The following is an 11,785-nucleotide window of genomic DNA, read 5'->3' as shown; positions in this document are numbered from 1 at the left end:
GAGAGTAGTGCGTGGGAGAGTGGTAACTGTGGGAGAGTAGTACGTGGGAGGGTGATAACTGTGGGAGAGTAGTGCGTGGGAGGGTGGTAACTGTGGGAGAGTAGTACGTGGGAGGGTGGTAACTGTGGGAGAGTAGTGCGTGGGAGGGGGTTAACTGTGGGAGAGTAGTACGTGGGAGGGGGTTAACTGTGGGAGAGTAGTGCGTGGGAGGGTGGTAACTGTGGGAGAGTAGTGCGTGGGAGGGTGGTAACTGTGGGAGAGTAGTGTGTTGGAAAGAGTTAACTGTGGGAGAGTAGTGCGTGGGAGGGGGTTAACTGTGGGAGAGTAGTGCGTGGGAGGGTGGTAACTGTGGGAGAGTAGTGCGTGGGAGGGAGTTAACTGTGGGAGAGTAGTGCGTGGGAGGGAGTTAACTGTGGGAGAGTAGTGCGTGGGAGGGAGTTAACTGTGGGAGAGTCGTGCGTGGGAGGGCGGTAACTGTGGGAGAGTAGTGTGTTGGAAAGAGTTAACTGTGGGAGAGTAGTGTGTTGGAAAGAGTTAACTGTGGGAGAGTAGTGCGTGGGAGGGGGTTAACTGTGGGAGAGTAGTGCGTGGGAGGGATTTAACTGTGGGAGAGTAGTGTGTGGGAGGGATTTAGCTGTGTGAGAGCAGTGCGTGAGAAAGAGTTAACTTTGGGAGAGATGTGCGTGGGAGAACATTAACTGTGGGAGAGTAGTGCATGGGAGGGAGTTAACTGAGAGCTCCGTGTTATATAACAGTTACATGTATTCAGGTGACTTAACACTATTACACTCGGCTTCGCTGCTCCAACAGAGTATCACGTCAGCAAAAGTTTAATAATTAGCATTACCCAGCATGATGAGATCCAGCGGAGCCAGAACGTTTAGGGGACCACAGTCTCCAGCCACCTGCAAGGTGACACAATGAGCTAACTGAACTCTCCTAATAACTCCCAGGCACTGGCAAGAACAAGGGATATCAATTATGTATAACACAATATTCTGTGCCCACTTGTCACGTGCTATCGCGAATTATGCGCAGGAAAAGCTTATCACTAAATTACGTAATCACTTTACACAGCAAGGATGATATTAATTACTGGGAAAAGATTACATAATAACAAATGATAATCATTTGTATATAACTGGTCCATGGACCAGGTATTGGGACTAACAAAATGTTAGTCTCCCTTTAGAGATAACTCAACCCACAATACACGAGTGCCACAGACTCCTTTCAAGTGTAATCTACCTCAAGACACTATAGTGATAGTGCACTGAACGCAGAGCTCACAAATACCCTAAATGTGAAGAACTATAATTGGACACTTACGCAAGTGCCTGGGTGCTACCACACTGGGCTAGCGACCTGTCACAGCCACACGTTAACTCGGTTAATAGTCTGCTGTCTTTCCCAGATACTGAGGGAGTCTTACTTAATCAGGCAGTAGATTTGTCAAAATCAGTCACAAGGTTACACGGTATCAAACTATAGTTTAAACACATACGTAACTGGCCGTCTTAACACTCACTCTGAGCTCACCTCGTTAATTAGACGTCGACTCGGCTCCAGGAGCTGAATGGTGTAGGTTCCTCATCCGCTCGGCTTTCACCTCACAACGGCCGCACATGTATACGATGTCTATTTGCAGACTACTTGGATGTGCGGTTTCACTGACCACACGCTGATACAAGACTAGTTTGTGGTGATGAAGCAATCACACTCAACTAAGTAATCACATGGTGCGATAATATACTCAAACACGTGGTTATACTTTAAGTTTTTCTTTTTTTACATGCGAGCAAGCGGATAAGTACAATAAAAGCAAAACAGAAAACAAACTAGAACAAAACAAGTAGAGCACAAAATTACAAAAGTACAAACACGCAAAATAACAAAATAACGAAAGGTTTAAGTACAAAACACCGGCCTGAAGGGCCGACAACAAAAACACAACAATAAAAACAAACACAACAATAATGACAAACACAATAATTACATACACAGGAAAATAGTACATAAATGACAGCATTGCAACACATAGCACCCAAACCCTCACCCAACAACCCAATCCCAGGATCATAATTATACAAACGAGCCTACTGGCCCTGCAAACCACACACGGAGAGGCACCAATACAGAATGATAATAAAAACAGGAAAGGGAATACAAATACATAATACAGAAACCAAAATGAAACTACAACCGCAATACATGATAAGGAGAACAAAAACAAGCTGGGCCACGCTAGCAGCCCAAAAGGCACGCAACACCCCACTAACAAGCGCATAACCAGAACAAAAAAACACAAAAACATGAAAACAGAATAACAGGACATCCACAAACAGACAAACACTCAAACAAACACCGGAACGCACAGGAACCGAACATACACAAACAACCCACACTAATAAATCCACAACCACAAACCAGAGCATGCAGGAACCGGGAAAACACACCCGCCTCACCCACACATACACATGCATTCCACAATCACTCACACAAACAGAAACAAACCAAAACACACAGCAAACAAAGAAATCACGGGCGAGGAATACATTTATCAGAGACAGGAACATATTTCTCAGGGAACTCATTCCGAGGATACTTGTTCTTATAGACCTCCCAAACCAAATACGCCATGTCGGTAGGGGGAACGATCCCTCCGTGGGGCCCTGCATAAGCTCAAGAATCACCAAGTCAGGCGGAAACGGTCACTCCCTAAGCTTGCCGACGCAAGTCGCATAACGAGGCAGGGTAGGGCGAACCACCCCCTCCGAGGAAGAAGATGACACCAAAGAAGCGTACGTAGGCCGCCGAGACGGACATGCCGCTGAACGCACAGGAGAAGGCAATGGCTGCTGAGACGGTAACACCTCCACAAATACCGCAGGAGAAACAGAAGAGACGGCCGAAGATGGAAGAAGCATCAAAGCCGCCGCCAAGGAAGGGGGCACGGATCCCTCAGAGTGGGCAACCTTTTTCAACACCACCACCAGGTCACTATGGGCACCATGAACCTTACCAGGGGGAAACCACCCCCCACGAAGAATCGGAACCATCCAACGTGGGCGACGCACCCGAAGCATGATCCACACAAGCGCCACATCAGAAGGAGAAGCCGAAACACCGGCACGTGCAACCGCAGGCACATGCACCTCTGCCACCACCGTAGAATGCGACGCAACCGGAAGGGAAAGGAAGGGAACTATCAAGGGAAAGCGCCAAGCCAACATGACTATATAGCACTGGAAAGGGGTCAGGATAAGGATTTGGGATGGGACGGGGAGGAATGGTGCCCAACCACTTGGACGGTCAGGGATTGAACGCCGACCTGCATGAAGCGAGACTATGCTCTACCGTCCACCCCCAAGTGGTGGACGGAGCTACCTTCAGGTAGCTCTGCAACTGGAGCTACCCCATCGTCGCCGGAAGATCCACAGTCGTCTAATTTGCCAACATCAACTCAGGCAGAAGAAGAACGCCGGGAACGCTTTGGCTCCGGCCACACATCATCAGATCCAGAGGCTGACTCAGAGACACATGCAACACAAGCCGGGCAAACCGATGCTGGACGCAGAACGGCAGCATCCTCAACCACATGGGGTACCAGGCCAGGCACAGGAGGAGGCGCCTTACCCACCCTAGAACCCAGTACAGCCGGGACACATGGCAAGGGTGCAGGGACAGACGCAGCAGGTGAAGAACTCGAAGATGGGAGAGCCGTGCAGAGGGCAGTCGAAAGACCCACAGGAACTCCAATGACACCAACCGGAGCAGGACGAGCACCCGACGGCGACACAACCTCAGGAGGAGAGGCGACAACAACAGGAGGCGCACCAGTCGACACAGGTGGCATAGCATCGGCCAAAGAGACATTCACATCCACGCCCACCGAAGCCTCCTCCACAGGAAGCGGCGGGAAATCCTCCTCACTGAAGAGGTTCACGTGCACAACAGCAGGTGCAGAACACCCAGCAGCCTGATGGCCCAAAAAGGCCACAACGATAACACGTCCGAGGCTGGCGGGCGTAAAACACCCGTACATGGTATCCCAGGAGTCTCAAGGAGGATGGAATGTCCGATCGTAGCCGCATTCCCAGGGTGCGAATGCTCGTCCGCACACCCTTGAGTGTCCCCGAGGAGAGCATGTGCAACCGCACATTAACAACCGTGCCAAACTGGCCGAAGTAACACCGCAGCAGTCCCTCTGGAAACTCCAAGGGGGTTCCATGAACACTGACATAAGTGAGGGCACCACTATGATCAGAGAGGGTCACAGTACCCACACCGTCCGGCTGGGGTAAGGTCCGCCCCTCGTAGCGACGGAGAAACTCCCAATACACCAGCTCCTCTGTAAAATTGATACTCGCCCGATGTGCTGTCACCAACTCGATTCCATAAATGTCCACCACAGGGACACAAAGCGTTTCACACAACACAAGCGCCACCTCTGTGTACCCGGCTCGTCCAGAAAACTCGAGGCCCACGAACTGAGCCTGCACTACAGGGGGAAGTGGGACCCCCCATCTTGAACTTCACGTCAGCACAGACCAGGCGGGCAGAGACGCACACGCCCCCTGCCGGACAAACTGGCAAACATCCACCAACTGCTGGAAAGGACAGGCAACACGTCCACATTCCACGGCAGCTAGAGTGCCACCATACTTAAAGTATTTCACAAACCACGCAAGCTAAGATAAAAAACTTTATATTTCTACACGATGAAAGCGTAAATGTATATTGAGCAGTACGGCACACTGGCGACTTGTGTTTACACAATGATGTCCAAGATAATGAACGATGGAACACTCGTTGTCGTTGGTTGAGGGGCGACGACGATCGAGGGATCGGATTTAATAATCTGTAACTCCTGCTGTAAGTGAGTTCACTTGGATCAATATGTCCGATATTATCGCTACAACAGTGTCTCAATTCAGTCTTTGTAAAAAGTTGTACCACCTGTGTGAGTCTCTACAACACACGCCAAGTAACCATGATACAAAGACCAAGAAATGTACTTGAGTCTGATGTATACTTTTTATGTCCGATTTTAGCCGAAATCGACACATGTTGATCCTAACCCCATGGGGCGACACTTCGGTACTGACTGATACACAGCCACACCAGCCTGACTGAGCTGCCCAAAACCCCCATGAGTAGGCTGAACATTGACACGGGAACCAATGAGACATCAGCTAACATAACTGATCAGTGATAATGCAGGTGTCATGACAGTTAGGGAAGAGACGGAAGCCTCTGGAAGATGTAGAAGAGTGCGTACGTGACCTCACACCTAGTCAACGATCTTGACCTGATCTTTTTGACCCTAGGCGGTCCTTTGGCAACACACAGCCTCACATGTCTTTGTCACCAACTATCTTTTTACTCCTCATATGCATCAGCTCTGAGTAACACATAATCTGAGTGTTGTTCTTCTGTTCCTTGTGGAGTTCGTAATAGCAGGCGAATGACATCCATCTCAATATCACTGGACTGGACTCAATACCATGGACCATACCCGGTCCATGGTGACGGTGTTGATGCCCCGTCCATCTCTCTGTGACAGTAGTTCATTTGTACTTTTGAATATCCAGCTGCGGGTTTCCCTGCTTTCTCTGAGACTAGTTATTTTAATCTGTCCTGGATACCTGCTACACCATTATATATATATATATATATATATATATATATATATATATATATATATATATATATATATATGTCGTACCTAGTAGCCAGAACGCACTTCTCAGCCTACTATGCAAAGCCCAATTTGCCTAATAAGCCAAGTTTTCATGAATTAATTGTTTTTCGGCAACCTAACCTACCTAACCTAACCTAACCTAACTTTTTCGGCTACCTAACCTAACCTAACCTATAAAGATAGGTTAGGTTAGGTTAGGTAGGGTTGGTTAGGTTCGGTCATATATCTACGTTAATTTTAACTCCAATAAAAAAAAATTGACCTCATACATAATGAAATGGGTAGCTTTATCATTTCATAAGAAAAAAATTAGAGAAAATATATTAATTCAGGAAAACTTGGCTTATTAGGCAAATCGGGCCTTGCATAGTAGGCTGAGAAGTGAGTTCTGGCTACTAGGTACGACATATATATATATATATATATATATATATATATATATATATATATATATATATATATATATATATATATATATATATATATATTTTGGTAGCAGTCTTTCCTGTAGACATACATTATTAAATATGACCGAAAAAGTAAGATTAATAATTCTAACACGAATTTTCTCAATCTTTCGTACATTACGCTTCACTGTTGGAGGTAAATCAAAAATCACTTCTCCAAAATTCATTTTTATTTCTAGTCTGACGCGACACGGGCGCGTTTCGTAAAACTTATTACATTTTCAAAGACTTCACAAATACACAACTGATTAGAACTTGCGTTTCTCTGATTTTATATCTACATTTGAGTGAGTTGGGAAGGGTGATGTGGCATTAACACAAGACAGAACAATAGGGGATATTTGTGGGAAAAACCTGCTGGGATTGATATAAGAGGAGACTACCAGGGACTTGTACTGAACTAAATTAAAAATTACTGTCTGCAAATTAATTCAATTAAAATCTCTAGCTAGGGTTGTAAATCCTAAATCCTCTTTTCCTAATGACAGACTGTGGGCTGTAAGGGACAGGTGGGGTGAATGACTATGTTGATAGAAGTTCCAATCCACCTGTAGACAGGGATCTCACATCAGCTTGTATTTTATACAAGGATAAGATTTGATAAATTCAGTTATCTGACTGAACACTGGCTCTGTTTAAATCAGAGATTTAAACATACATAGTCTAACCTAGTACCATAACTTAACAGCCAATATGTTCTTATACTATAAACAACAAATTAATTGTAAAAGTATAAATAAATGACCTTAAATGGAGTCTTAATACTATTAACTTAGTACTAGAAATTATATTCAATTAAATGAACTTATATGATAACTTATAAATAACTAAGCAAGCAATTGATAACTTAATTTATATATTCAAATATATATGCAGACATATTCACTTTATACAGTTAGCTTGACTGAATCTCTTCCAAGACTGTGGACACTTGTGAGGTTTTTACTTATTGAGGCTGAATTCTTTTCTGACAGAATGGACACTCATGAGGTTCAGTGCTTGGATAAGATTCACAGCTACACTACAATTTTAATAAACGTACCGATATGTGAGGCTTAGCCTCGCTTTTTAACCAACAGACAGATTTATAGGATATTAAAGCTACACAAGCATACAATTGGCCAATCATATACCAAATAACCTTCAATATACTTCTCTGCCAGTCGGGGTGCCTGTCTGACAAGTTTGCCAGACTGATTAACTCTCTTGTTGAGTTTAGGCACGATATTTTGCTACAGCGTTGCTGTATGATGATCTGGTAGCGTTGCTACGTGATTATCCTGCAGTTGCAGAAGAATGATTCGAGATAAAAGTTTATGAATGAAGGTGGAGGAAACCGTGTCACTGATCTCCACTATACACTCTATTTTATGTGAATGTTCTAGGATTTTCCTTGTAGATATTGTCCAGGTACTCCCCCAGTTCTAGAGAGTATTCACTGGCGATAAAAATGTTAAATAAGGTGTCCTTGAGCTGGTAATGTTCGCTAAGGATCAGTCACTTGTTCACTCATTTGTAAACAAACGCGGAGTGCCCGAGGCATCGTCGTGGGCGCTTCTCGCCCCCCGAGAGCCTTCCCCCTCTCCCTTGAGAGGTAGCTTGCAATGAATATTGATTGATTATTTTTACAGTCTAGACTTGTGATTAAGATAAGATGTGATTATAATATAATTAGATATAAGATTTAAAGATTATAAGTAGTATTTGAAAGTACCACTGAATCTTATTAAGGATTCGATTTTTAATCCTACCGGATGTTGAATCAATGTTCCAATAGTTTTTTAATTAAGAAGTCCTTCTAGAAGCTTCTGGATCCTTGAGAAATCATGTACAAAGTCACGTAGGCATCAAAAGGGCCCCTGTTGCGTACGTGTTCATGGTGCCATTGTCATCCAGGATCAAGCTATAATGAATCTTTAAAGATTCATTATATGATTTTGATACAATTTAGATATGATTTTGATATGATTTAGATATGATATAGAAATTATACATTTCTTAGATGATTATTAGATATGGTGGGTAAAAATTTCCCACATCTTCCAGAGGGAGAGAACTGGCACAGAGTCCAATACTTAGGACAATAGTAACCATATGTTTTTATTTACTCTCCATTGGATTGATAATACAAGTGCAAATTTTGCTTGCACTTTTGTGCTGCTGTCCGTTGTGGACGATTGTGTCTGTTAGGAGTCTGTGGGTCTTGTGGAGTTAGAGTGTCTTGAGGTCTCTCAGGATCTAACTGCAGCTGGCTCACTGATTCCATGTGGATGAGTTTGTCCAATGTCTTCAGGGAAGTTGTTCCTTTAGACAGGATTTTGACTATTCTCAAAATCCCCTGACTATCTGGATGGACTGAGACAACTTTACCTAATGGCCAGTCAGCCCTAGGGCCATCACTGTCTACCAAGACAATATCGCCAGGTTGGAGATTAGCTATATTATGTGGGACGTTGGCCCCATAGTGATGTTCTCGTAGAGATGTAAGATATTCTTTTGTCCAAACATCATTCCATTTTTGGATTATGCTGGACAGATGCTTATACCCCTGAACCAACTCGCTCTGACCCACATATGAGGGATCTCTGATCTCATCATCCACTAGAGATGGTACTGGAGACAGAAGTCTTCCATACATTAGGTGGGCAGGACTTAATGGCTCATGTTGAGTAGGATCCTCAGACAAGTAAGTCAACGGCCGGTTATTCACCCTTGATTCTATTTCCGTGATTACTGTCTGGAGTTCTTGAAGATTGATTTTCTGACGGTGTAGAGATTTTCTCAAGGATCTTTTTACAGTTCCTATTAACCGTTCATAAAATCCTCCGTGCCATGGGGCTCTCGGAGGGATAAATTTCCATCTGCAATGACGCTGTTCCAGTGTGGAAGTAACTGCAGGATGGGAACAGATTTCCCGTAGACATGCTTCTCCAGCTACCAAGTTTGCTCCATTATCTGAAATCATCAGCTTAGGGCATGATCGGCGTGCTGCGAATCTGCGGAAAGCTTGAATAAATGATTGAGCAGTCATATCGGGTGTTACCTCTAGATGTACTGCCCTGGTGGTAGCACAGGTGAACAGACAGATGTATGCCTTGATAGGTTGCTTATCTGCAGTCCCTGTTAGATATATTGCTCCTGTATAATCTACTCCTGTCGTTTCGAAAGGTTGTAGATGGACCACTCGTTCCTTTGGCAGGGGTGGTGGCCCTGGATAAGAGCAAGTTCTTGCATCGTACCTTCGGCATATCATGCAATTCTTCAAGATTGATTTGACTGACTGTCTTCCCTGAGGAATCCAGTACTGCTGTCTGATTTGTGTGAGTGTGTCTAACACTCCTCCATGTTTGATGATTTGTTGATGTGTATGCAACACAATCAACCTTGTGATCCAATGATTTTTTGGTAAAAGCCATGGATGCACGGTATCTAGATTGATATCTGCGTGTTTAAGTCTCCCTCCACAACGCAGAATGTTGTGATTTTCTTGGTCTATCCACAGACCGAGATTGTGTTTTAACTTATGCGGAAGATTTTCATAGTTATTCCCATAAGTTTCTCTCTGGGCTTGTCTTACCCAATAGATAAGTGCATCTGGAAAAGTGTATTTTATACCTTTTTTCCTGAGATATTGAAACACGTTCTGTGTTACATTGATTAATTTGATGAGCGAGGAGTAACGAGTACAATCCAAGACTGATATTTGAGCTTGCTGCCTGGTGGTAGTTATGGTTTGTGTCGTAATGACGTGTGGCTTTTGTTCAGGCCAACTACCATTCACTAACCATCGAGGCCCATGAAACCAAATATCTGCCTTTGCAAACTGTTTAAATGTCATACCTCTTGTTAAGAGATCAGCTGGATTATCCTTTGTTGGTACATGCAACAATTGAAAACCTGCGGAAATTTCTTTAATTTCCGAGACGCGATTTTTTACATATGGAGTTGGACAGTTGTCGTTTCGTACCCATTGTAAGACAGCTTCATTGTCAGACCATATGATGACATCTTTGATGTTCATGGTTGACAAGACTTGTTTGATATGCACTGCTAAGCGTGTGCCAGTTAGCAGTGCTGTTAGTTCCATCTGAGGCAAAGTTCTCTTTTTTAATGGAGCGACTCTGGCCTTAGAGGTGATAAGATATGATTGATTAGAAGTCACTAAGTAAGCACAAGCTCCAAAAGCTTTGGCTGACGAGTCTGCGAATACATGTAGTGATACTTCTTCATTTTCCTCGACTATGTGTCTCGGAAAGATTATCTTTTCAACTAAAGTTTGTTCTTGAGCCACTTCCATCCAAGCTTTTTGTAACTGGATTGGTAGTGGATCATCCCAACCAACCTTAGCCTTCCATGCTTGTTGCACCAATAAACGCCACTTGATAGTCAAAGGATTTAGTAGACCCAGTGGGTCGAATACTTTGCTAACTTGTGAAAGCAAATCCCTTTTTGTAGTGATGTTGTAATTTACTGGCACAGATTTGATCGATATTGTGTCCGAGATTAAATCCCAATCCATACCTAACACCTTTTGTGATTCTGGTACGTGATATTCAGGGTAATCTCTTGCTATTTGATTATTCAATGTTGCATTATTAGAGGCCCAAGCTTGTAGTGGCATGTTGGCATCTTGTAGCTCCTTGTTAGCCTCTTGATATAATTGTAACAGTTCAGTAGTACTGTTAACTGTCCCTTGAAAATTATCTACATATAGATTTTGACTGATTTCAGTCTTACAGGGACTTGATGATTTCTTCAGATGAGTATCTAGAGTTGCTTGCAACAGAAATGGACTGCTTGTCGCGCCAAAAAGAACTGATGAGAATCTGAAAGTCACTACAGGACTATTGACATCTTCTGGGTTCTCTACCCATAGAAACTTAGTGAAGTCTCTATCTTCTTCCTGTAAGCCAACTCTTAGAAAGGCCTTACTTATATCTGCTGAATACGCATATTTGTTAAGTCTAAACTTCAACAGTATGTCATACAATTTCTGAGTTAGACTTGGACCTGTTTGCAAACAATCATTTAGACTGGTTCCTTGGGGTCCAGATTTAGAGCTACAATTAAAAACTATCCGTAAAGGAGTTGTTTTTGATTCTCTCATTACAGCCATGTGTGGTAAAAAATGGCCTATTTGCGTATTGTCATGTTTCACGACTTCGATGAATTTATTCTTTAATTGTTGAGCAATAATCTCATGATAGAGTTTTAAATGCTCAGGCCTTTTTCTTAGCTTTGCTAATTGAGATTTAAATTGACTATAAGCCATGTGATAATTGGTAGGTAAGGTTTTATGGTTGATTTTCCATGGTAGCCTTACCCAGTACTGTCCATCATAGTACTGTACAGTTTCCAAGTACTGATTGTATGCACAGACATCATCAGGACTTGGTTGTTCAGGAATTATTCCTATGGCATCAAGTTCCCACAATTGATGTACAGATTTCAATCCATCATCAATCATGTGGGGGATTTTAAGTGGTGACTGTTCTTTGCCTAGTCATGCCACTATTACAGTTTCTGTATGATGTGATTTTTCAGGAGTTGAAGGTTCAAGATCTAGTATAGGTCCTGTCATCAATATGCCTCCTGCTGATTTGAGTATATTCAT

The 11,785-nt window shown here is 43.4% G+C and overlaps 1 protein-coding gene across 1 annotated transcript; it reads left to right on the top strand.

The window, feature by feature from the left end:
- The first annotated feature begins 3,335 nt into the window (after nt 1-3,335).
- On the top strand, nt 3,336-3,983 carry LOC138365058 (CCR4-NOT transcription complex subunit 3-like). The gene has a single exon (XM_069325162.1). The coding sequence runs from the start codon at nt 3,336-3,338 to the stop codon at nt 3,981-3,983; it is 648 nt and encodes a 215-aa protein (XP_069181263.1).
- Nucleotides 3,984-11,785: the final 7,802 nt, after the last annotated feature.

This window comes from Procambarus clarkii, chromosome 15 (assembly GCF_040958095.1).
Source record: "Procambarus clarkii isolate CNS0578487 chromosome 15, FALCON_Pclarkii_2.0, whole genome shotgun sequence".
Classification (NCBI taxonomy): Eukaryota; Metazoa; Arthropoda; class Malacostraca; order Decapoda; family Cambaridae; genus Procambarus; species Procambarus clarkii.
Note: the sequence above shows the minus strand (reverse complement) of the source record. Positions and strands in the feature narration are given on the sequence as shown.

Excerpts from the sequence above, each read along its gene's own strand:
- LOC138365058 (XM_069325162.1), top strand. The coding sequence starts at position 3,336 with ATGAAGCGAGACTATGCTCTACCGTCCACCCCCAAGTGGTGGACGGAG.